Source organism: Pelophylax lessonae (assembly GCF_965119305.1).
Source record: "Pelophylax lessonae genome assembly, chromosome: 4".
In the NCBI taxonomy this organism is placed as follows: domain Eukaryota; kingdom Metazoa; phylum Chordata; class Amphibia; order Anura; family Ranidae; genus Pelophylax; species Pelophylax lessonae.
The window spans coordinates 637,390,667-637,418,033 of NC_138771.1; the positions used below are offsets into that span (position 1 = coordinate 637,390,667).

Below are 27,367 nucleotides of genomic sequence, written 5' to 3' on the forward strand. Positions count from 1 at the left end.
CTACTGTTTCTACAGAGGTCTGGATTTAGGTTCAGCCCTGACAGACATCAGATGGGCCTTACATCCTCTGGTAGAGCGGTTTCTGAAGGCAGTATTGAGGTTGAGACCACCTAGAAAAACATTGTACCCGAAGTGGGATTTGCCTTTGGTGCTGGGTACTCTAGCAGCACCTCCATTTGCTCCTACTGAGGACTGTACTCTGAAAGATATTACTCTTAAAACGGTTTTCCTCGTAGCCGTCACTTCAGGCCATAGGGTTTCGGAAATCTAAGCCTTGGGGGCTCAAGACCCGTACATTATATTCTTCCCAGACAGGGTCGTCCTACGACCAATCCATCAATTCATACCTAAAGTGCCAACCGCTTTCCACTGTAATCAGGAATGGGTTCTCCCAGCCTTTGAAGAAGATCCAGCTACATCAAAGTTGCATGAACTGAAAGATCCAGTCTAGTGCCCGCACAAAGGGTCCCTTTTCTGGGCTTCAAGTTAGATTACGCACTTCAGAAGGTCTTTATTCCACTGGAGAAGAGTCAGAAGATAGGCAGAGCAATGAGCCTGTTACAGAGCAGTTGGCCTATATCGATAAGACAGGCCATGTCTGCACTGGAGTTGACGGCTGCAATTCTGGTGGTACAGTGTGCGGGACTCCACTTCCGTCCTTTACAACTGTTCATCATGGGGGTGTGGGACCACAGTCAGTGGTCTGTGGATTCCCTGATGCATGTGCCAGTATGGGTAAAAAGATCCCTCTTGTGGTGGAGGAGGGTCTCAAACCTGTTACAGGGTCTCTCATGGGTCCTGTCAGCATCCAGAGTCATTACGGACACAAGTGGCACAGGTTGGGGAGCACACCTGGGCTCTCGACTGGTGCAATGATCTTGGAAGTGCGATGATTCAAGGTGATCTTCGAACTGGAGAGAACTGAGAGCAATCAAGCTGGCTCTCAGAGCCTTCCAGACAGAACTGTAGGGCACCATGTGCAAGTCTACTCTGACAATTCCTTGGCAGTTGCTTATGTCGACCAGAAAGGGGGGACAAGGAGCAAGCCTCTGTGGGTTCCAGCAGAAGGAATTCTTCAGTAGGCCGAAGCCCGGGTCTTCTTCCTCTCGGCGGTTCACCTGAAGGTAGAATTGAACTAATTGGCCTACTTCCTAAGCAGAAGAACTTTAAAGGAAGGTGACTGGTGACTGGTGACTGGATCCTCAATCAGGACGTCTACAGAATGATCACCCAAAGATGGGGGGGCATGTGTGTACCTTTTTGCCTCACGGAATACAAAAATACAGCACTTCTCCCTGAACAGGTGGGGCAGGGTGCTTGGAGTAGATGTACTCACTCAAAGCTGGCATTTCTCCAGGTGCTATGCCTCCCTCCCTGCCTGTACTACCACCAGCGTTTGAGGACATTTCAGAATGAAGACACTACCCTCAGTCCGGAAGGGTATGACATTGGAGCCCCCCTGGATTCTACCAGATCAGGTGGACCACCTTCTTTAAGGTCTGGTTTGCTTTCCCCAGGTGAAGTGCTGGACTCTTGCAGCCTGGCTTCTGGGGAAAAGTTGCTGAAAAGCAAGAGGTTTATGGAACAGTTGGTGGCAAGACTGCTGAGTAGCAGGAAAAAGGAAATGTGTGCCATTTTACTTAAAAATTGGAAGCGTTTCAACAGCTGGTGCACAGAGAGCTTCTTGGATGTTTGCATCCCAGTGGCAGTGTTGGAATTTCTGCAGAGTGGGGCAGATAAAGAGTCAGGTTTCAGTGCTAAGTGCCTTTTTAGAAATATCCTTGGCTGAAAACCCTTGGGTGACTAGATTTTTTCTTTTTTTAACCACTTTACCACCGGAGGATTTTGCTGTCTTACGTCTGGGCCACTTTTTGCGATTCGGCACTGTGCAACTTTAACTGACAATTGCGCGGTCGTGCGACGCTGTACCCAAACGAAATTTACGTCCTTTTTTTTCCCACAAACAGAGCTTTCTTTTGGTGGTATTTGATCACCTGTGTGATTTTTACTTTTTGCGCTATAAACAAAAAAGAGCGTAAATTTTGAAAAAATAACAATATTTTTCACATTTTTTTATATGAAATTCCCCCCCAAAAAAATGCTACCCATGTTTGGTAAAAAAAAATCAGAATAAGCGTATTTTGATTGGTTTGCGCAAAAGTTATTGCGTTTACTAACTGAGGGAATGATTTCTGTAATTTTTGGTGTTTTTTTTTTTAACGAGTAATGGCGGCGATCTGCGATTTTTTTTTTTTTTTTTGCGGGACTGCGACATTGCGGCAGACAGATCGGACCCTTGACTGACATTTTTGACACTTTTGGGGGCACCAGTGACATTACTACAGTAATCAGTGCTATAAATATGCACTGTTACTGTAAAAATGACACTGGCAGGGAAGGGGTTAATTTTATTGGAGAGGGAGGGGTTAATGTATGCCTGGTGCTTACTGACATGTGTGGGGGGATGTGACTGAGTGACACAGGGACAGATCGCAGGTTCAGCTATGCTGAACCCTGCAATCTGACCCTGCATGTCACTTAGGAGATCCGCCCGCTTGTGTAAACAGATCTCAAACAAATCTCCAGACTCGATTCCCCGACGATCGCTGCTGCTCCTCCCCTGGCCCGACTGAATCCGCCGAGAAAGGGGAGTGTCTGGCGATGTAGGTCTACGTCGCCAGACGATAACGAACCACTTTGCCGCAGTAGAGCTCTAGTGAGCAGTGCGGAAGTGGTTAAGGCCTTGAACAGGCAGAGATTCGTTTGCAATCCCCCTTTTTCATTGTGGGATTTATCTTTAGTTCTACAGGCTCTCTTAGGAGAGCCGTTTGAACCCATTAAGTCTTGTTCGGTGAGGGTTTTAACACTCAAGACAGTGTTTTTTTTTTTTTTTTTTTTTTTTAGTGCCAATCACTACCGCCAGGAGGATTAGTGAATTGGAAGCTCTCTATTAGACCTTCCTTTCTACAATTTTTTCCGGATTGTATAGTTTTTAAAACCGATCCGACTTTTTTACCAAAGATGACCTCGGTTTCAGAAAGCAAGAAATCGTTTTACCATATTTCTTTTCGAATCCTATGGGTGAACAGGAGCGTAACTTTCATGTTAGATGTTAAAAGGCTTGTCCTTCAGTGGATGGATTTTACAAAGGAATTTAGGAAGTCTGATTCCTTCTTTATTTTGTTTTCAGGGGCTAGTAAGGGTTCTAAAGCCGCTAAACATTATTTAACTAGATGGCTTAGGTTAGCCATTAGTCAGGCCTATATTGCAAGCGGTAGGGAGGTCCCGGTGGGTATCGGGGCACATTCTACGAGGGCTGTGGTGACTTCCCCTGCAGAGAGAGCTGGTGCTACACCAGAGCAGATCTGTCGGGCAGCAACCTGGTCCAGTTTTTTGACCTTCACCAAGCACAACAGGTTGGATCTGTTAACCCCTAAGGATCCGGCATTTGGGCGTAAAGTCCTTCTAGCAGTGGTCCCACCCTAGGGGTAAGTGCTCGCTTATCCTCTCAGAGGTGGCTGTTCTGAAAGATGAGGGGGGAGAAACAGTGTTACTCTTACTGGTAATGTCTTTTCCAGGAGTCTTTCAGGACAGCACCGTTACCCACCCTAAGAATTTCTGGACACAAGACAATTAGGAGAAGGGGTGTTAGTATGGTTCTCCCCAGCTGGCCGGAGGTACTCTTGGAGAACTTGAAGGTACCGACTGACAGGGAGGTTAAATCGTCATGGTTGAGGCGATGTTTCCTGTGCAGGGAGGAGCCAAGGTCTCTGAGACGTCTGTCCTGAAAGACTCCTGGAAAAGATGTTACTGGTAAGAGTAACTTTTTTTTTTTTTTTTTTTTGATTGGGTGGGACATACAGTAGGTAAAATCCCTGTAATAGCTTTATTTTGCTGTGTCTGATTGGGTAGAACACCCTTCACTTCCTGTCCCATAGACAAAATGGGAATTTCAGAGGAAATCTCTCCAAAATAAGGGAAAGCTGCACAGATACTGCGTAGTGTTGTTGTTGCACAAAAGAGTGTATCCACTGGAACATTTCCTCACTACTCCTGTTCTGGTACCGATTAAAATTTTGGATTTTTCTTTCTTTAACCTCTTCCCTACCGGCGCATTGTAAAATGATGCCGGCAGGAATGTCTCCTCCATCTGGGTGGACGTCATATGATGTCCGCCCATTCTCGTCGTTCTCCCGCGCCCCGGGGGCATGCAGCGCAGCGATCGTGGATGAGGCGTGTCCCTCGGGACACAACCCATCCCCGATCAGTGTAAAGAGCCAATAAAAAAATGTCTCTTTACCATGTGACTGGCTGTGTCCAATCACAGCCGGCCACATGCACTGTCCCTGTGTGTACCCCCAGGGGTGCGCAGAGCAAAGATTGGGGATGGGGAGTGTCACTCTGACACAGTCCATCCCGATCTGGGTAAAGAGCATATGAAATTGGCTCTTTACCGCGTGACCGGCTGTGTCCAATCACAGCCAGTCACAGAATGTCAACAAACCCGGTAACTAGCTGTTCCCGGGCACTTTTCCTCACACACCGATCTTGTGTGAGGAGGAGATTGGGGTAACAGCTAGTTACCGATTACAGTGCACACCAAACACACTGATCCCCCCCCCCCCCAATATAGAGGACCTGTCACCAGCCCATCAAGTACTCTGATGACGGATACTTGGGCACTCTGATGGATTGGTGACAGGTGCCCGGGTACTCGGATGACAGGTACTCTGAGTACCTGTCATTGGAGTACCCGAGTACCTGTCACCAGCCTAACAGAGTACCAAGTACCTCTCTGTAGTCCATCAGAGTACCCAAGAACCTGAGTACCTGTCTCCAGCCCAGAGTGCCCCGAGTACTTACTGTATCTGCAGCCCATCAGATTACCCGAGTACCTCTCTGCAGCCCATCAGAGTACCTGAGTATCTATCTGCAGACCATCAGAATACCTATCTGCAGACCAGAGTACCCAAGTGCCTGTCTTCAGCTCAGAGTGCCCGAGTACCTATCTGCAGCCCATCCGATTACCCGAGTACCTGTCTCTAGCCCATCAGAGTACCCAAGTGCCTCTCTGCCGCCCATAAAAGTACCAGAGTACCTTTCTGAAGCCGATCAGTGTACCTAAGTACCTGTCTTCAGCTCATCAGAGTACCTAGCTGCAGCCCCTGCCTCCTAGATTATGTGTTGGGGTGTTTGCTTTCCAAAATGGGGTCATTTTGTGGGTGTTTCCATTGTCCTGGTTCTCTAGGGCCTTCAAAAGTGTGATAGGTTGTAATGAAATTAGATGTGAAATGTATGCTCCTAGAATGCCTGAAGGATGCTACTTGGATGTTGGGCCTCTGTATGTGGCCAGGCTCTGTAAAAGTCTCACACATGTGGTATCTCCATACTCAGGATGAGTAGCAGAATGTATTTTGGGGTGTCATTCAAAAGACTCGTTATGCCTCATAGAATATACATTGGGGTGTTTGCTTTCCAAAATGGGGTCATTTTGTGGGCGTTTCCATTTTCCTGGTGCTCCAGGGCCTTCAAAAGTGTGATAGGTAGCCAGGAAATTATATGTGTAATTTATGCTCCTAGAACACCTGACAGTACTCCTTGCATGTTGGGCCTCTTCATGTGGCCAGGTTGTGTAAAAGTCTCACACATGTGGTATCGCCATACTCAGGAGGAGTAGCAGCATGTATTTTTGGGGTGACATTTCATGGCCTCAAGAAATTAGATAGGCCGTCGGTACATCAGGGGTGATTAATTTTCAATGATTGGCACCATAGCTTGTAGACTCTATAACTTTCACACAGACTAGAAAACTGCAAAAGACTGAACACGAATTTTGTCGGCCAACAACAGCCGACTGCAGAAGTGATGTCATGTGATGGTTAACTTTCCTTGTCTTTTTTTTTTTTCTGAGCATGCCCAGTCTTACAAATCTGCTGTTTGTCGGCCGAAATCTGTACTGACTGGCGAACAATCGGCCGTTCTGGTGTTGGCCAACAAAAATTTTAATGCTTGCACGACAGATTCTGTTCGGCCGAAAATGCGCTGTCGGCTGTCGGAAGCATCATACTAACAAGCCTACAATCGGCCGATCGGTCGTCGGCCGAATATTTACGGCCGACAATCGGTATGTGTGTACGGGGCATTAGGCCCCTTTCACACGGGTGATCCGATCCGCCTGTCAGTTTTTCAGGCTGACCTGATGCTCCATGTATCCCTATGGGGCAGCGGGTGTCAGAGGATCGGATCGGATGAAAACGGACAGGCGGTCTGTTCTCATCCAATCTCCCATAGAGGACAGCGGGGATCTGACAGCTCCCTCTCTGCACACAGAGCAGAGACGGAGCTGTCATCAGCCTGGTCAGCGGGGATCGGCGGATCGATTCCTCGCTGAGCAGAACGGACTCTGTCTAGCGGTGCGCCCGTGTGAAAGGGGCCTAAATAATATCCACTAATTTGGGTTATTTTTACAAAAGATGTAGCAGTATAAATTTTGGCCCAAATTTATTTTAAAAAATTACTTATTTGCAACCTTTTATAATAGAAACTAAAACAAAATGTTTTTTTTTTCTTTTTTTTTTTTAATTTCGCTCTTTTTTTACTTATATCGCATAAAATAAAAAACCCAGTGGTGATTAAATACCACCAAAAGAAAGCTCTAATTGTGTTAAAAAAATGATAATTACTCAGTCATACAACGCTTTTTTTTTTTAATTATTCAAATTGTGAGAGCGCTGAAAGCTGAAAATTGGTCTGGGCAGGAAGTGGGTGAAAGTGCCCTGTATTGACGTGGTTAAATGCTGGTGACACACAGAGCGGTCATTCCCCAAGCAAGGTCACAGACCGCAATATTAAAAAAAAAAAAAAAATCAGCCAGTCCATCCATAAGAGAAATGTTGGCTTTGGATTAAAAAAAAAAAAAAATATATATATATATATATATATATATATATTTTTTTTTTTTCTTATCCAAGAATGTTATGTAACAAATACATTCTATGTCTACATAGACATTGACTAATTGGTCTCCTGGTAATATACGACCATTAAATCATTTTCCAGGATCCCCAGGGCTTTTACTCCCTTGGTTGTGCATTGGGAATATAAACTGTATTAAATGAAATTCAAATCCACTATGAGCCTGGAGGGGGGATTACTTATGCCAGGTATGGCATTTATAGACACATGTAACAATGTATCCTGGAATATTACTACTTTGTTACCTTTTTCCTAAAGGGTAAGATCACTTTATCATAAAAATGCCCCATGTTGGTGTAGCAATCCGAACATTGTATAACGCGATACATAGTTCAGGAGTGAGTATTCATCTCAATGGCAAGTGCTCATTGGTCAGCACGACCATGTGACCACACTGAACAATGAAGACCATTTTTATTTTTTCTTCTGGGATGCATTGTTGGACAAGCCTCAGATGCGCCTCTCGTTGGTCAGCACTGTCACATGGCTGCACTGACCAATGCATGCTTGCTATTGCGAGCATTATACTACTCCAAGGACTATGTATTGTATTGTGCAGTATATGGACCTCTACACCAGCATCACAGCTGCTATTTGCAGCAGAGTCTGGAAGGATGGCCAGGATATTGGGCGCACCTTCACCTTTTCATTTTTCATAAAAAAAGATGAACTTAAAAAAAAAAAAAAGATGAACTTACCCGAAATGTCAATTAAGGGTAAGTACAGTATTTGCAGGACATTTTTAAACACATTTTTATCTTCGCTGTCACCCATTGGCTGCTTATAAGGACAAACATCTATGTTTATTTTAGTGCAAATACATATGTGTAGTGGTATTTTATTTGGTTTTCCCATGTATAGATAGTCTGTGTGCTGCTTTAGGATTACTGTTGGCTTCGTGATCTGTGTATGATGCTCAGCTAAATACATTCCAGGAGCATCAAAACAAAAGCAGTTTAAAATATTTTGTTTTTCTTTGAATTTCTCCGCAGTAGAAAAGCCTGTCCCCTGCCAGCATGCTCCAGAAAGGGAGCCCCTTGTGTGCAAACAGTAGTCTCTCTGCAGAGGTCAGGCACGCCCCCTGCTGACTCTGCTCTCAGCAGAGTGTGGGAGCTTACCCATTGCAGAGTTATAGGTGTGACTCAACAGTGGGCATAATGTACCCTCACAGAGACCACTGCTTCCACACACAGCAAGAAGATTTTATTAAATTTTCAACAAATGAACAAATAAAATAGCAACGGTACACAGGGCTTTTTTTTCTCCGAGTCACCCCTTGTCTCCGCCCCCCTACCCACCTCCTGCACCATTCCTTAGTTCCACCCCCTACCCACCCCCCAAGTACTGCTCCTTTTTGAGAATACAGAACCATGTAACAATTGTGGCACTAAGTAATTTGTATGGAATTTGTTAATAATAACAAGAAAAACATTAAACTAGATCACATGCAGCCAGCAATAATAGATCCCCTCCGCAACAATGAACCACCCGGAAGGAAACACCCCCTTCCCCAGCAACAAAAGAGCTCCAGCAGCAATAACGGCTCTCCCTGCAGCCAGCAGCAATAGACTCTCCAGCAGCCAGCAGCAATAGACTCTCCAGCAGCCAGCAGCAATAGACTCTCCAGCAGCCAGCACCAATAGACTCTCCAGCAGCCAGCACCAATAGACTCTCCAGCAGCCAGCACCAATAGACTCTCCAGCAGCCAGCACCAATAGACTCACCCCCAGCAACAATGTAATACTCGCAATAGACCCCAGCAGCAACAACAGATTTACCTGAAGCCAGTATCACTAGATCCCTCCCAGCAACAACTGACTCCCAGCAACAGTGGAACCCCCACCAACCACAATAGACCTCCTGAGTAACAGTAGACGCCCCTCCTGCAAAAGTAGATCTCCAGCAACAATAGATCCTCCCAGCAACTAGCATTAATAGACCTTGAACCCCTTGCCACCTTGCCATTACATACAGTCAGTGCTGGAGGTGCCGGAACTGCGTTCCCCCGCGTTCCCGCAAAAAAAAAAGCCACGAAGGTACATATGCAAAGACGGTTTAAACAATCCCCAATACTAGGAGTAAGGAATCTAGTAGGTATAACATCCAATAAATTGAGGATAGGTGGGGGGGGGGTAGTAAATACAGAAGGAGAACACAAACATAGCACCCTCAATGATAAGTAGTGAATTGTGTAAGAAAGATACAGGTTTCGTGATCGTTCCCACTTGCTGAATTGGTTGCTGACCATTTCCAGAAGGAATAAACAGGGGGGGATGCTTGAAGGCAATGTGAGAGGGCAATTATAGAGTAAAGTGGGCCGACAGGGACAGTCAAAGGTGTGAGTTCATACTGGGATAGCTTGTCTCCCTGCCTTATGCTGTGGTGTTGAAATAGTCCGCAGAATAGCCGTTGGTCTTCCTGATGAGCTGGATCCAAGAGATGGCTCAGTAAACAATTGGCATGTGGCAAGGTGGTAGAGGTCTGATATTCACAGAATGAGTGTTTTAAGTGCACGATGGATGCAGGTATGTGGACCATTTGCGGTCAAACTTAACCGGATTTATGGGGTTGGTAGTTTTGATCTCCAGGGCTTCCCTGTCATGAAGTTGTTGCAGGCCCAATTTCACATCCTTGAGAGACGGAGTGGAGGAATGTATCCATTTAGCTAGAATGGCTCTCCTGGCTATCATGTAGCATGTGACCAGCCAAGCTTTGTGGGTTGTGATGATGCGACATTGCTCTTTAGAGCTTTTGTTGAGTAGCACGTCAAAGTTTCCAAAAAGGAGCAGGTAAGGGTCCCCATGGGGGCTCAAGCCCGTGAGGGAGGCTACATAGGATTCCACTGTAGTCCAGAAGGTGGATGCAGGTATGTGGACCATTTGCGGTCAAACTTAACCGGATTTATGGGGTTGGTAGTTTTGATCTCCAGGGCTTCCCTGTCATGAAGTTGTTGCAGGCCCAATTTCACATCCTTGAGAGACGGAGTGGAGGAATGTATCCATTTAGCTAGAATGGCTCTCCTGGCTATCATGTAGCATGTGACCAGCCAAGCTTTGTGAGTTGTGATGATGCGACATTGCTCTTTAGAGCTTTTGTTGAGTAGCACGTCAAAGTTTCCAAAAAGAAGCATGTAAGGCTCCCCATGGGGGGTCAAGACCGTGAGGGAGGCTACATAGGATTCCACTGTAGTCCAGAAGGTGAGAATTGAAGGGCAGAACCATAGTCTATGTGCAAGAGACGGTTTGGGTGTTGCACAGAGTGAGCAGCAAGTAGATGAAAATTGTGCACTATTGCGAGTGTATGGAACATAGCTGCAATGCATAATTTTGTATTGTTGTTTCCCTCCAGAACTCGTGGCTATTTTCTAAAGAATATGAACTGTAAGACACTGTATACAATTAGATTGATGCCCACATAATGTATAAAGTGGTTTTGAAATGATCGTTCTTTTGAGCTTTAAAAACAAACCAATGACAAAGGAAAGTGTCAGAAGCCCTATTAAAGCATAACTGAAGGCATTTTATTTATTTATTTTTTTTCAAATAATTTTTATTAAGTGGTATTAAAATTTGTTGAGAACAAAGAATAAGTCAGGGCTACGATAAGCAGCATATAAACAGAAATACAATGCAAACAGTCTGTTCGTGCAAAAATAACATAGTCTAACGTGACCTGTAGCATTGTAATGGAAAACTGGAATATATTCAGTTTCAACAAACTCAGATATGGATGGAGAAGATAAAGGAGGAAAAGAAGAAAGATATAGAATAGAGGAAAGAAAGGAAAGGTAAAAGGGAGAGAAAGGAGCATGAGAAAGGAGGACAAGAACTCAAGGTGGGTCCTCCCGGAGGTGCCATGGCTCCCCAGATGAGATTGTGAGCTTCCAGTCTGCCCCCAATGCGGGCCGTAAGCTTCTCCATTAATTCTGCATCCTTAACCCTAGCGTAGAGGGCCTCAGGAGGTGGTGGTGAAAGTTTTTTCCAATGTAGTGCTACCAGACAGCAGCGGGCAGCTGTTAGACTATGATATAGCAGCTTCTTGTGGGGTTTAGGGAGTTGAAGGGCGGCCAGACCCAGGAGATAACATTTCGGAGTCCAAGGAGTAGACACCCCAAATAGGCCATCCAACAGCTGCTGCACTGAAAGCCAAAATGGGGCTATTAGTGGACAGGCCCAGTATATATGTAGGAGAGTACCCCTATCCTTAAGACAGCGCCAGCAGCAATCAGAGCTAGCAGGATAAATAGCATGGAGGATGTCCGGGGTCAAGTACCAAAAGTAAAGAATTTTATCGGAATTCTCCTTATACAAGGTACACATAGAGCTTTTGGCTGCCTGAGACCAGATCGTCTGCCATGTCTGAAGGGTAATTTCCTCACCCAACTTTTTTTTCCTATCGAAGCATATATGAGTGTTTGCCTCGCTCCTGGACAGGATAAGAGTTCAATATTTGATATATACTGGAGACCAGAAGGCATTTTATTAAAACTTATAGGCTTTTTATCACAGAAGACCTGCCTGCTCCCAATCTTTGGCATAAGCAGCTCAGTTTACAGTTCTGGCATAATCCCTGTCTGTCGGGATGACTGCCCACTGCGTATGGGCAGGAGTTACATCAGCCCGTGCCAGCCAATAAAGATGCCTTAAGACCGGTGTAACGTGAGAATTACCTACCCCGTGAGAAAAACCTACCCCTCGTCACTTCCGGCCAGGAACAGCTGAGCAGCGCAGCAGTGTGCATGCTCACAGCCCCGGATACCTAATGGAAGAGCTGAGGATCAGACTAGTGCGCATGCGCACTAGTCTGAAACGATCTCGGTGTCCGTTAAAAAACCTACCGACGCGGCGGTGACATAAAATAGCTGTGCTGCACTATGAGTCATCTCCGCTCCTGTCCCGGTCACTTCCCTGATCTTGGCTAGTAAATATGAAAGCGGCTCTCGGCTCCGTGATTTATCTTTTCATACAGCCGCCGCCGCTTTTATATTTAGTAGCCGAGAGCAGGGAAGTGACCGGGACAGGAGCGGAGATTACTCATGGTGCAGCACAGCTGTTTTAATGTAACTGCTCGCGTTACACAGACTGCCATGAACCGGAAGTGACGAGGGTAGGTTTTTCTCACGGGTAGGTAATTCTCACGGAACACCGGCACCCAGAAAAAGCCTAGGAGAAGATGGCTGCACCTGTGAAGGACCACTTGCAGAGTTTGAACCTTTAGAAAGCAGGTAAAGGGTTCTGCTTTATCTTGCCAAGTGTTTCTATTTTGTTTTAGATAGGTTGGATCAAAATTAGAGCATTGTATTGCTTTCTGTCCCCTACTGCAGTGGTCCTCAACTCCGGTCCTCAGTGCCCACTAACAGGCCAGATTTTAAGTATTAGCTTGGGGAGATGCAGACTAGAGTACTGCAATCACTGAGCAGCAAATGAGATCACCTGGGATGTATTTCAGTTATCATGCAAACCTGGCCTATTAGTGGGCCCTGAGGACCAGGGTTGAGGACCACTGCCCCACTGTACAGGAAAAACAGGAAGCTATGGGAAATGTATAAAAATGGGATGCAGACAAAAGCAAATTTTGAGTATACGCAAACAAGAGAAGAGCTCACAGGCTCTGGTGCAATATCCTTTATTTTATGATAAAACTTAGATAAACTAAATAAAAAAAAAAAAACAACCAGATTATCAATCATATCTTCCCACCACGGTACTGTGCACCAAAATCCTCTGCCCTTGATAGGAGCTCCAGCTGACAGTGTGGATATCGCAGCAATACTAGATCTAATGCATGCTGGCTGTTCACATGCATTAGAAAACATGCTTGGGCTCATGTGATGCAAGCAGCTGGCTGCTGATGGGGTGTGTGAGCTGTGAAGTAACCCCCAAGCACATTTTCCTGTGCATGAGATCAAGCACAGCAGGGACTGCTGCCATATCCCACAGTCAGCTGGAGCTCCCATCAAGGGTGGCGAGAGGATTTTGGTGCACAACACTGTGGTTGGGAGATGTACGGTAATTGCTAAGCACTGATTTTTTATTCTTGTGAGTGCATTTTTATCATAAAAGGCAATGCACCAGAGTGTGCTCTTCTCTCGTGTTTGCAGTTTCCAATGCTTGCTGGTTGCGAGAGCAGCAAGGTTGTGTTGCTATTGAAGATTAACCCTTTCAAGGCAGGAATTCTATTGAACTTTTGGACCTTCTTAGTGCAGGTCACCTGTGGCATTAGCGCAAGTACTGGCATGTGTATACATGAGAATATTTTGAATATAGTAGGAAGAAAGAACTTTTGAAAATTGTTTTTTGTTTAAATTGTCACCCGTGTTTTCCCATCTCAGTAACATTGGCTTTCTACATTTCTTATATGGACACCACAGGGACAGAAAATTGAGGTGAATCTCAACAAGGGGGTCACAGACAGAAAATAAAACCCTTTCCTGCTTCATCCAAAACTGAGGCTTCCAATCCATATCAGTTGGAATTTCTTTGTGTTCTAAAGCTGCCATACATCCATTAGAAATTGACAAAGTGCCATCTTAGGAGTCCACAATCATTTATTGCTGGTAAAGTTTAAATGGCAGAAAGATTTAAAGGAAGCCAATGAGTTTTATGGACCAAAAAGTTCCCTTTCATCAAGGCTTCCATAGGAAACTAGAAACTGTTCTCTATAGGACTCTTATCTATAATGGCTTCTGGAAAGTGTTCTTTGTCAAACTGAGCCTCAATAGCCATGTATTGGAGACACTCATTCCCTATCTCTGCTTTTATAATGAGCCCCTTAAATTATTGTGCCCTGATTTAGCCTTACCTACTTGGGATTTTAGCTTGAGTGATCGGGTCAGAGGTCATTTGAAATCTGACATTTGCTGCCTTGCCCACAGTCTAGCATGCTATTTCCTTGCTCCCGAAAATGTATTACGTTGGCCAAATAACAGAGCCCTCCAGTGTTTAGATCAGCCTTTCTCAACCTTTTTAACACAGATCAACCCTTGAGGTACCATTCCGATCTCAGGGAACCCCTGCTAAAAATACTATCCTGATACATTATTGTGATGGTCTGTAGGAAGACTTCTCCTTTACACTTTGTGGTCATTGTGAATCATCGCCCCCTACAGATAGTCAAAAGGGTCAATGGTGTCAGTGGGACCTCTCCTGAGATAGAGAACTTTCTCATAACCTAAGGATCCCCCTAGCAACCTCTGGAGGTTGGGAAACCCTGGTTTAAATGAATGGAGTCAGCTAGGGGGACTCGGTTATTTGAAACTGTTATGCACTGTGTGGAACTAGGAGAGAGTGTGTGGGATTAGAGAGTTGTGAGGGCAGCAAATGTCAGATTTCAGGTGAACCCCTGAGTTGAAAGGCCAGGCAGATCAAAAAAGGGCCCCCTCATTTACCTCTTACCAGAAGGTATTGTCTGGCCATATTTTCTTGATGACATAGCTGGATATATCCCAACCCTTTCTTTTACATTTAGCAGTGGGGAACAGGAACTGTCATTCGCACTCAAAAAGCCATGGGATCAGATGTGCCTATGGGTCTTTTCATTAGTCAATCTAGCAGGCATCATTCATTGTAATCAACAAGCATCTGCATTGTTGGCAAAATGTGACTAATGTTGGATGTGTGCATATATATATATATATATATATATATATAATACACACACAGTATCTCACAAAAGTAAGTACACCCCTCACATGTTTGTAAACATTTTATTCTATCTTTTCATGTGACATCACTGAAGAAATTACACTTTGCTACAATGTAAAGTAGTGAGTGTACAGCTTGTATAACAATGTAAATTTGCTGTCCCCTCAAAATAACTCAACACACAGCCATTAATGTCTAAACCACTGGCAACATAAGTAAATACACCCCCTAAGTCAAAATGTCCAAATTGGGCCCAAAGTGTCATTATTTTGTGTGGCCACCATTATTTTCCAACGCTGCCCTAACCCTCTTGGGTATGGAGTTCACCAGAGCTTCACAGGTTGCCACTGGGGTCCTCTTCCACTCCTCCATGACAACATCACGGAGCTGGTAGATGTTAGAGACCTTGCGCTCCTCCACCTTCCATATGAGGATGCCCCACAGATGCTCAATAGGGTTTTGGTCTGGAGACATGCTTGACCAGTCCATCACCTTTATCCTCAACTTCTTTAGCAAGGCAGAGGTCTTGCATGTGTGTTTGGGGTCGTTATCATGTTGAGGGTATCTAGTATAGTATGGCTCAGGAGGAGGAGAGCATGGTCCCCCCCCCCCTTTGCTGGCTGTTTTTTCTGTGGTGCCCCCCTTACATTTTATACTAGACCTGAAAGGTCTGGTATGAATTTTGGCAGTGACGCCACACTTTATTTATTTATTTTTTAATAATCCCTACCCCTCTGTTTAAATTCACCTGTCACTGTTGCTGTCTCCTTAACATGCACCATGAATGAAGCTGTCGCAGTTAGCAGCTGTAGCGTTTCACTTCCCACTGCAGCCAGAGTTTTGGCTTGGCAAAACACCCATTTAGTTCAGCCTTTAGCCAAACCTCTGAACAAGCAATATTCAGTTCACGCCAAACTGGGAGCTCATTCCCAATTATAGGCAGCCAAAGGATGATGGCTAAGAGATAAAAATACCAATTTAATCTATCTATGAAGTTGATTTTGTTACTATTTACTGAGCACACAGTTTTAATAACTTTATTTTAGCACATTGTGAGATAATTTTGTTATGGTGTCCATACGATGGTCAAGAGGAATCAAACGTTGCTGACAGAATTTGTACTCCTGGGATTCGGAGACCTCCAAGACTTTAAAATTCTACTTTTCACCATCTTTCTGATTATTCACATCATGGCCTTAACCAGCAATGCCCTTGTTGTTGCATTAGTTGTGTTTATCCGGAGTCTTCACTCTCCCATGTACATCTTCATCAGTCAGCTGTCCTTATCCGAAATCATCTTCTCTGGTAATATTGTGCCCAACATGCTGTGGCTGATACTGGTGGGCGGTGGGAAAGTTTCCATTGCCCGATGCATGTTCCAGTTCTTTTTATTAGCGTTTCCTACAGTAGCTCAGTGTTTACTGCTGGCATCCATGTCCTTCGATCGATATGTGGCCATATGTCAACCATTACATTATGCCACCATCATGACTAAAAGACGGCAAGTCCATATAGTCACCTCCTGCTGGTTGATGGGCTTAACAGTCTCCTTCATACTATATGTTATATTAGACAATTTACAGTTCTGTGGTCCAGACACTATCAATCATTTCTATTGTGATATTTCTCCTGTGGTAGAACTTTCATGTTCAGATAACCATTCCATTGAGCTTGTCACTTCGGTTTTGAGTTTTCCTTTTGTTGTTTGTCCATTTTTATTTATCGTGGCCACCTACATCTCTATCCTTCACACCATCTTGAATATCCCCTCTACCGCCAAAAGACAAAAGGCCTTCTCTACTTGCAGCTCCCACCTTACCGTTGTTTCTTTGTATTACGGAAGCTTAGGATCCTTATACATTTTCCCACCAAACAAAAGTTCCTTCAACGTTAACAAGGGTCTATCTTTGCTCTACACCCTGGTGACACCTCTAGTCAATCCTCTAATCTATAGTTTAAGGAATCAAGAGATTAGAAGTGTTATTAACAAATATATCAATCTTTAGAACAACTACAGTGCCTTGCGAAAGTATTCGGCCCCCCTGAACTTTGCGACCTTTTGCCACCTTTCAGGCTTCAAACATAAAGATATAAAACTGTAATTTTTTGTGAAGAATCAACAACAAGTGGGACACAATCATGAAGTGGAACGAAATTTATTGGATATTTCAAACTTTTTTAACAAATAAAAAACTGAAAAATTGGGCGTGCAAAATTATTCAGCCCCTTTACTTTCAGTGCAGCAAACTCTCTCCAGAAGTTCAGTGAGGATCTCTGAATGATCCAATGTTGACTAAATGACTAATGATGATAAATAGAATCCACCTGAGTTGACGTTGGTGACCATTTTCCTGGTGGCCATTACATCTGCAAAGAGAGTCTCTGAGATTGGAGCCTTAGGGGCACAAGAGCCCTTCCTAACATTCTTTACTGACAGGGTAGTCTTAATCCCTATGTTAGAAGCAAGACCAAAGGTTACCTCTGTCTTTCACGAGAACTCGGAAATAGTTTTGCCTACCTTTAGGCAGGATGAGGGCTCATCTGTCCATCCGCTGGATGTGGGAAATTGCCTCAATCAATATCTAGAAGCTACGGTTCCCTTCCAGCAGTCAGAATATCTGTTCATCACCTTCAGTGGGAAGAACAAGGGACTATGATCTTCCTCAAGGTCTATTTCTTCATGGATCATCTAAGCTATTCAATTACAGGGCTAAGGGCTTGACTCCTCCTGTGGCAGTTACGGCTCACTCGACTCGGAGTGTTTCCACTTCCTGGGCAGTTTCCAGACATGTCGCTCCTGAAGTGATTTGTAGAGCAGCATCCTGGTCTTCCATAAATACCTTCTTGTCTCATTATTGTGTTTAGCCGGCGGCTCTTTCTTCTGTTAATTTTGGTTTACAAGTCCTGTCGGTTGACAGCGTTAATTAAACTTTTGTTCAGCACCTGCCCATCCTGTTTGTGTACAGCGAGTTATTTCCTGATATGTATGCTGTCATGGAGTCTGTCAGGAAAACGGAAAATTGATATCAAATACTTACCGTAATTTTCCTTTCCTGATGGACTCCATGGCAGTAGGAGTTCCCTCCCAGTTTCTAAGGAGGCTAGTTACAGAACAAGTGTGCTGAAGGGGTGCAAATATTTATGGGAGTGGATGTCCTATAGGGTAGGTGGTCCCGTAGGAGGCGGGACTAAACCGATACGTATGCTGCCATGGAGTCCATCAGGAAAGGAAAATTATGGTAAGTATTTGATATCAATTTTCCGTTTTCATGAATTAAAAAAAAAAAAAACACTAACATTAGCCAAATTTTTTGCATAATGAAAGATGATGTTATACTGAGTAAATAGATACCTAACATGTCATTAAAATTGCTCACACTCGTGGAATGGCGACAAACTTCAGTATTTAAAAATCTCCGTATGCTACACTTTAAAATTTAAATTTTTTTACAGGTTACCTGTTTAGAGTTACAGAGGAGGTCTTACACTAGACTTGTTGCTCTCGCTCTAATGTTCATGGTGATACCTCACATGTGTGGTTTGAACGTCATTTACATATGCGAGCGTGACCTATGTATACGTTCCCCTCTGTGTGCGAGCATGACGGAACAGGGGCGCTTTAAATTTTTTTTTATTATTTGTTTTATTCAAATTTTTTTTTTATTTTTTACACTTTCCCTTACATTTTTTTTTTAAATCACTTTTATTCCTACAAGGAATGTAAACATCCCTTGTAATAGGAAGAAAGCAAAAAAAAAAAAACAAAAAAAAAAATCTCAGCTTCCCAGTAAAAAAAAAAAAAGTGGCAGTGTTTACATCTGCCAGCACCGAAAGTGACGTCATAACGTCATGCACGGCTTCCGAAGGTCATAGAGATGGTCTGGGCCAATCTGGTCCTTGGTTGGCTCTATGGTAAACAGCTGTCACCAGCCAATTCATTCTGGCTTCCGAAAGGTCATAGAGATGGCCTGAGCCAATCTGATCCTTGGTTGGCTCTATGGTAAACAGCTGTCACCAGCCGATTCATTCTGGCTTCCGAAGGTCATAGAAATGGCCTGGGCCAATCTGGTCCTCGGTCGGCTCTATGGTAAACAGCTGTCACCAGCTGATTCATTCTGGCTTCCGAAGGTCATAGAGATGGCCTGGGCCAATCTGGTCCTTGGTTGGCTCTATTGGTAAACAGCTGTCACCAGCCGATTCATTCTGGCTTTCCGAAGGTCATAGAGATGGCCTAGACCAATCTGGTCCTCGGTCGGCTCTATGGTAAACAGCTGTCACCAGCCGATTCATTCTGGCTTCCGAAGGTCATAGAGATGGCCTGGGCCAATCTGGTCCTTGGTTGGCTCTATGGTAAACAGCTGTCACCAGCCGATTCATTCTGGCTTCCGAAGGTCATAGAGATGGCCTGGGCCAATCTGGTCCTGGGTCAGCTCTATGGTAAACAGCTGTCATCTGCAAATTCTTTCTTCGGCTCGCCAATTGCACAGGTGAGCAAGTAGAAGCACTGGAGGGCGGTGGTAATTGCCACTATGATTGTTTTTACATTGCAGGGAATAGCAGGCAGAAAAAAAAAGATGAATGAAGCAGCCTGGAGCTGCACCCTCTATTCAAATATCACCACCTAAAGCCCAGGACAACATATGACATCCTATGGTATGGATGTGGTAAAAGAGTAAGTCTATTATTACCAAAAGAACAAGCATAGAAGCGTAAATGGTAATACAGTCAAAGGCGTCTTTTCCTTTTTGGATAGAGTAGGGGAGAGTTATAACCCTTGTTTTTTATTTTGTTTTTTTTTGCCATCTGTGTCCCATTGGGGAGATTTCTTTCACTTCCTGTCCCATAGACAAAACAGGAAGTAAGTGGAAATCCCTCCAAAATGAGGGAATCGCTGATTGTCATCATGGCTAGAGTCCGCATTGGAAGATTTCCCCCTTTTTTTCCTGTTCTGCTGGCAACCCAAAATTTGGGATATTCTTTCACTTTTACTCTTGCAATAACAGTAAAAAGGACAAATGGAGAGGTGAATCTCCTAATTAAAAAAAAAATACAGAACTGAAAAAAAAAAAAATGCTTTTTATTGTACTTTAGGATAACAGGATATAATGATACATGATGTCCAGCATACTAAAAAAAAAAAAAAAATAGATTTGGCTTTTTATACACCTTAGGAATATTGTTTCTGCAAATATCCACTTAGCTTTAAATGAATAAGGAATAACATTTATTAATAAGTCTGCTGAGAATAAACCATGATTATTTCATCCGTCTTGTTATCTGGGGATTTTTATTCCTCTTGATGACAAAAAATGTATAAAAACACCTTAACAGATATTAACATTTATCATCATATGAAAAGCGACACGGAAGGTGTTCAGGTAATAAATGTGATATCACAATAGAAATCTTTTACTCCTTTTCTGGAAAACTTGAAACTTTACTGTATTCATTGAGTTGTTTTTCCTCCATTGTATCTTTGGAAGAAGAAGCCATGGTTGTCACCCAGGCCAGACTTCAAACATGTCTGCCTTCCTTCATCTCCATTACATTAAGAATTGATAGATCTAGTGGTTTACACAATTGAAATAAGGATGTTTGTAGTCTGGTAAGTTGCATTATATTATTATTTTTTTTTTTTGGGGGGGGGTCTTAGAAATCCTTTAACCACTTGCCGACCAGCTGCCGTGCCTGGTGGCAGGTCCGCTCTGTCCCGCAAAACGAGGGACCTGTACGTCGTTTTGCAGGACAGCCAGTAGGGGGGGCGCCAATTGGCCACAAGGGGAACCAATCAGCCGGTTCGGTGGCCACGATGTCCGATCGCTCCCCGTGGAGACAGAACAGCGGTCTGCCGTGTTTACATCGGCAGACGGCTGTTCTGCCACTAATGAACAAAGGGATCCTGTGTTCCTCCTATTTAGGAACACAGGTCTCTGTGTTCATCCAGCAAAGCCCATCCTCCCACACAGTTAGAAAGCACCCCTTGATCGCCCCTGGTGTTAACCCCTTCCCTGCCAGTGTCATTAGTATAGTGACAGTGAATATTTTTAGCACTGATTACTGTAGTAATGTCACTGGTCCCCACCCAAAAGTGTCAAAAAGGTCAGTTAGGAGTCTGATCTGTCCGCCGCAATGTCGCAGTCCTGCTAAGTGCCGGTTCACACTTCTGCGGATGCGCTGATCGCATGTAATTCGGAGCGCACTGCTCCTTCATTACATGCGATCTCCTGTGCGGATGCGAATTCAGCCATACACTTTGTATGGCTGAATTCGCAGCAAACACACACAGGAGGCATTTTTTCAGCCGCCTCAGAATCAGATCGCATAGTGGTTCACACTTGTGCGATCCGATTCTGTGCGAACTGTCAGATCGCACTGCGATATGCGGTCGCAACTGGGGGTGTCATTAACATTTAATTGACACCCCCTGCGTATCGCATATGGCAGTGTTAACTGCCAGATGTGCGGATGCGATGCGGGAACACGCTGCATATTCGCAGCATTCCCGCATCGCATAAATGTGAACCGAGCCTTAAAATCGCTAATCAGTTCCAAAAACAAAATAAATAAAAATGACATAAATCTTTCCACTAGTTTGTAGATGCGATAACTTTTGCAGAAACCAATCAATATACACTTATTGAGATTTTTTTTTTTTAACCAACAATATCTAACAAATTGGCCTAAAATGATGAAAAATTTTGATTATTAATTTGTTTTTATATTTGGAATATTATATAGCAGAAAGTAAAAAATATTGTTTTTTTCTTTCAGAATTGTCGCTAATTTTGTTTTTTATAGCGCAAAAAATAAAAATTGCACAGGTGATTAAATGCCACCAAAAGAAAGCTCTATTTGTGGGGAAAAAAAGGACATTGATTTTATTTGGGTACAGCGTAGCACAACCATGCAATTGTCAGTTAAAATAAAGCAGTGCCGAATCGCAAAAAATGGCCTGGTCATTAAGGGGGTAAATTCTTCCGGTCCAGAAGTAGTTAATGTTAGAAATGATGGGTAGGAAAATATCAGCTGAATTCCAATTAGTATTATTAAGCTGATTTAAAGCAGTAAAAAACCCAAACCCAAAAATGTAATATATTGTAGCCAGGGCTGGCCCGAGACATTGTGCTGCCTGGGTCCGAGAATGAAATGCTGCCCCCCCCCAAAAGGAAAAAAAATTCACGCCCTCCAAGAGGCCCCCACATTCTATAGGACTATGAAAGAAGTCAGAGGAGCGTGAGTGTGTACGGAGTGACAGCAGGAGCAGGACAGAGCAGTAGACACTGGGCAGATGAGCGCACCAGGCTTTCTACTGTCTATAGTGCCACAGTGCCCTGCAGGGCTGCGGGCATGGTACAGAAGAACGCAGGGTGACGGACATGGTACAGGAGAATGCGGGCTGCGGGCATGGTACAGAAGAATGCAGGGCTGTAGGCATGGTACAGGAGAATGCAGTGCTGCGGGCATGGTACAGAAGAATACAGTGCTGCGGGCATGGTACAGGAAAATGCAGTGCTGCGGGCATGGTACAAGAGAATGAAGTGCTGCGAGCATGGTACAGGAGAATGCAGGGCTGTGGGCATGGTACAGAAGAATGCCGGGCTGTAGGCATGGTACAGGAGAATGTGGGGCTGTGGCCATGGTACAGAAGAATGCAGGTCTGTGGGCATGGTACAGGAGAATGCGGGGCTGCGGGCATGGTACAGGAGAATGCGGGTCTGCGGGCATGGTGCAGGAGAATGTGGGGCTGCGGGCATGGTACAGGAGAATGCAGGGCTGCGGGCATAGTACAGGAGAATGCAGGGTCTGCGGGCATGGTACAGGAGAATGCAGGGTCTGCGGGCATGGTACAGGAGAATGCAGTGCTGCGGGCATGGTACAGGAGAATGCAGGGTCTGCGGGCATGGTGCATGAGAATGCAGGGCTGTGGGCATGGTGCATGAGAATGCAGGGCTGTGGGCATGGTGCATGAAAATGGAGGGCAGTGGGCATGGTGCAGGAGACGGACATGGTACAAGAGAATGCGGGGCTGTGGGCATACTACAGGAGATGCAGTGCTGTGGGCATGTACCATGCCCGCAGCACTGCATCTTCTGTAGTATGCCTGCAGCCCCGCATAATGGCAGGTAGTGTGCAGTCTCACTTACCTGTTCCTAAAGGGCGCCTCAGAATTTAAAAATGGCGCCGCCCGGCGCCACACATCAACACGTCCGCGGCCGGCCTGACATGCACACTGCGCGTGCGCCGCCGCTAGGGAAATCTAATACAGGTTCGGCTATTTCCGGAAATAGCCGAACGTTTACGGGCTTTGCCGAGCGGCGGCGCATGCGCAGTGTGCATGTCGGGCCAGCCACGGACCTTTTTTTTTTTTTTTTGCGATAGTGGTAGAAGAGAAGAGGCGGCCGGGGGCCGTCCCTCTCTAAGTGCCGCCTGGGACCCATGGTCCCACCGGGACCCATGGTAGGGCCGGCCCTGATTGCAGCTTATCAATCAGTAAATGCAGTGGCTGCATTGTTTTTCCTTTTCTTTTTCTAGGCTTTTTTCTGTTTTTACCTGATCTGACCAATAACACACCTCCTGTATTACGCCCCATTCACACCTCGGGGTTTTGTAGCTTGAAGCTCCACAAAAAAAATCAATTATTCTCTATGCAGCTGGTTCATATTTCAACTATGGGACAGAAGGCCCCAACAATAACAACCCCCCCACCCGAACCCGCTCACACGCCAATGACAGCTGCTGCTGGTCACACATGCAAGCATTAAATTAGCATTGCTGGCAAGAATCTAGGGATTCCCACTTGTTAATCAAAGCCAGTGAGCCAATGAGGAGAGATAGGGAGCAGGGCAGTGCCACCCTCTGTGTGTGAATGGACATGCAGAGCAGCGGCTCGGGAGTGAGCCTGCTTGGGTGCCCCCAGAGCAATCTGTTTGCTGTGGGGGCACTTGGCAGGAGGGAGGGGCCAGGAGCACCGGCAGGGGGCCCCAGAAGAGGAAGATTGAGACTGCTCTGTGCAAAACCACTGCACAGAGCAGGTACTGTAAGTATAGCATGTTTTAACTTGCATTTAATATCACTTTACAGCTGAAGCTTAATCTGTTTATAATTTGTTTTTCCTATTTCTTCCTTGACTAGGGTATAAATTATGGCTTGTCTATTCTGCTCAGACCATAACCCCATCACATACTTTACTTATGTTAGTAATAATAATAGTAATAATAATAATGACACTACCACAATTTGGAGGTAAATGGCCTGTAGCAGCCTTTTATTAACCAAAATATAAATTAGCATTTTATACCATGGAGCCCCAAGGTCCTGTTAGGCCTCACAAGAAAAGAAAGTAGCTGCTTATCACTTAATCAGGCCTCCAGCCGCAAGACCACCGACTCGGAGACAAACACGCAGACACACATCCCAACAACAGGGAGCCGTACCTCGGACGGGTCCCTACAACGTAACTTTTTACCCACCATAACCTAAAAGGACCTTGTACCCCCGCCACCCCGCACAAACATGACCCCTTATGTTTGTGCGGACCACCACACCCCAGGGCCTGTGGGACACCCCGTTGTAAGCCCACAAACAAGACCACGCGGTGAGCCCAAAGCAGTCAAGTGCACACCCTCACCACCTTAATGTCTCCAAGCAGCCAAATCCAATGTATGAGGTCCGATCACCAAACTCCCGTCAAGCAGCACCAAGCCGGACACCACCCCATTAACTGTGCGCCCGAGCCTGTCCCAGCGCGCCGCCGCCCCTGCCGGTCACAGAGTACGAGCCACCCAGGAACCCACCCAAACCACAAAGGTGGGTAAGACATCTGAACCATAGCAATTTTAATTCACAATCCCGCACAAGATCCCCCACAGACCTCAGACCCAATTCCGTATCCCTAGCATGCACTAATAACAGACACACACGGGGGGGGGGGGCCCAACCAGGAGCACAAACGTCCCCCTACAGGAAATACTACAGTCCCCCCCACACCCGGCCCTCCTGTACAACACATGACCGAAAAGAAAGACAATCCATCAACCAGAAAGAGGGGGGGTGGGGTGTAACGCTCTAGCGTTTGTTTAGAGAGTTGGATTTGCAGCTGCAGAATCTCCACTCAGTAGTCGTGCAGAGATGTGTTGAATCACCATGTCCAACTCTCCAGACTCATCATTGTGGCCAGCCTGCTTCAGCATACAATATACAAACACTCAATAAGATGTTCCTGGAGTGATAGGTTGTATATGATAGTATAGAGGTGATGTGCTGAAAGGACAGGCGTGAGTTGTGATAGCAATGATGAGTACTCAATAGTAATGTTCAGGAGAGTAGTAGATGATGGTAGATAGGTTAGCAATCATGTGCAATAACAGGTGGTAGGGGACAGCAGATGGAGTGTACAAGAGAGGCTAACTTAGTGCAAGGATATAGATGGTAGTAGACTCAAGAGCTAGCAATCTATGTAACAGTGCAGATGATAGAAATAGTAATGCATAGATAGTAACAGTCCTTAGTATGCAGAAGTAGATAGTGTAAGTTTGATAGGAAGGAATCCCCTGTGGGGTACTTATCACTAGTTAGATTAGTAAGCTGAAGGGTCCGGTAATGAGTGAATGATCGGGTAGCAAGATACGGGATCAATAGCGAGGTTCCGGTCTATCCAGGTATGGCAATAGCTGGAGGCTCCGGCAGCGTAAGACAAGGCTGTATACCATGCGGTTTGAACAAACAATTTGTGAGAGAGAAGCTGGCAATTGAAATAGCCGCTCAGAGCGGCGCTTAGTGATGACGTCATGCGGCTTAAAGGTATATGCGTTCCACCTAGCTGAAAAGGTGGGACGCAATGTGAAGAAGGAAATGACCTATAAGGGTACCGAAGGTACCAGAATCTTACAGGGGGGGGGCAATAGACACCAAACCAACAGGGTGCCCAGAACCCCGCAGTGTGTGACCAAATACGGTAGAAACCTAGAATCGTAAATGCAGAGGGTCAAAGCGAACCCCACACCCAGAAAAAAACCTGTGCCCAAATAAAAACAAAATTCCAACGCCCCGCCTCTATAGCTGCCGTATTGCAGAAATAGTGAGCCGCAAAGGCAGAACTACAAAGCCACTAACCTGTTCAGAACTCAGAAGTGACTTGACACCTGGATAACGCCAAACTATCCACCGGCAGCAAAAGAGGACAAAACGGGGGGGGGGGGGGGGGCACGCCCCGAACGCAAGACCCAAATGTAGGTGAGGACTAACTCAGACTGTGTCCCAACCAAGACCGCTCCACGTACACCCCGCCTGCAGGATACGCCTTGGACCTGCGGGTACCCAAAACACAGGACAGACACAAAAAACCCACAGAAGCAGACTGTAAACCAATAGACCCCCACACAGAGGAACGACCATATCCCTAAGGGGCAAACCGAACACAAGGCAACGGAAACACCGCCCGGAACACCACCGCTGCACCAGGAGGAGGACACGGGCCAGAAAGACACCCATGACAGTCCACACCATACCGAAAACCTCACCGACCCGAAGACATCTGCGGGCCTCCGACTCAGCTATACCCCGACAGGACCTAATATACAAAGAGTATGCCCCCAAGAAAATATGACGAACCACCCGCCATAGCGGTCAAAACCAGAACTACCCAAACACGCAACCAAACCCTTACTCCCACACTTTGGAACATCCTAAACATGTAGCCTCCAACCAAATGACCAATCAGCGTAGCCGCCACGATAGGAAACCGCACACTACCAAACTGAACAAGGAACCCCATTTACCACAGCCGAAATCAACAAAACGCAAACCTATCCTGCACACCCAGCAAACACCCCCCCAGTGGGTTAGCACAACCTGGGCCACAGGCATCATGTGCGACTGCAGCACCGTTTAACCAGACAAAATCCAACCACATCATGCGACAGCCCCAGGCGGGGAAGCTGACCCCTGCCAGAGAGCCGCCACCATAACCATGTGGTCACCGTGAAAACGAACCCACCTGTTACCCAATTGAGAACCCCACCGTCCAACCACACGCGCCATGGAAACAATGGAAAAGCCACCAAGGTCCGCATGGGGCCAGACTACCACCATTCCACTGGCCAAAGGTCTGCATGCCGCCAACCACCGAAAGCTGCGTCGTGGCAAGCAGAAACCGCAACCGCCATGAAAATTTCCCACTCAAATATGACCTGGCATTGGAACTCCACCACTGCAGCACCGTAGTCTAAAGAAGGCACCCAACGCCACACAAGGCCACCTCATGCTCCTGCGGAATTCGAATAAGAAGGCCCCTGCCCAAACCCCAGCGGGGACACCCCCAAACCCGCAAATAAAAAACTGCCGCCCAAAGGCCCAATTTGCAGGACAAAAGCTTTGCATACCCCAAAGTGACCACAGCTGGGGCAGCAGAAAAACTGCCACACCCCGTGCCGAAAAACCCAAAGGCTCAGAATCCGTACGCTCGCCACATGGGAGCCGACACTCCATATCCCCCAGGGCCACTCAAAACACGCAGAAACACAAACAATGCCATACCCGCTGAGCGACTAGGGGAATGCCAAACAATCTGCGACTTGATGCAAGGTAGCCAACAAGAACCCAGCGGGTGGAAGCTGCAGGGACAAAATACAAGTCAGCCAAGTAATGAATGACCGATGTAAAACCCCCAGACACGTCACAAACACCCAGTCGCCAATTGAAAGGTGCAAACAGCATAATCCAACAACCAAAACCGCCCGGGTGCACCGACG

At 45.6% G+C, this 27,367-nt stretch overlaps 1 protein-coding gene and 1 long non-coding RNA gene across 2 annotated transcripts in view; both read left to right on the plus strand.

Annotated features, from left to right (window-relative positions):
• The window catches only part of LOC309552384, an 879,384-nt gene that overhangs the window by 535,391 nt on the left and 316,626 nt on the right, over positions 1-27,367 (plus strand). The window lies entirely within an intron of this gene.
• LOC309554726 (olfactory receptor 11A1-like) lies at positions 15,701-16,624 on the plus strand (the record flags this gene model as incomplete). Its single annotated transcript, XM_082256431.1, has 1 exon — positions 15,701-16,624. The coding sequence occupies one exon, from the start codon at positions 15,701-15,703 to the stop codon at positions 16,622-16,624; it is 924 nt and encodes a 307-aa protein (XP_082112557.1).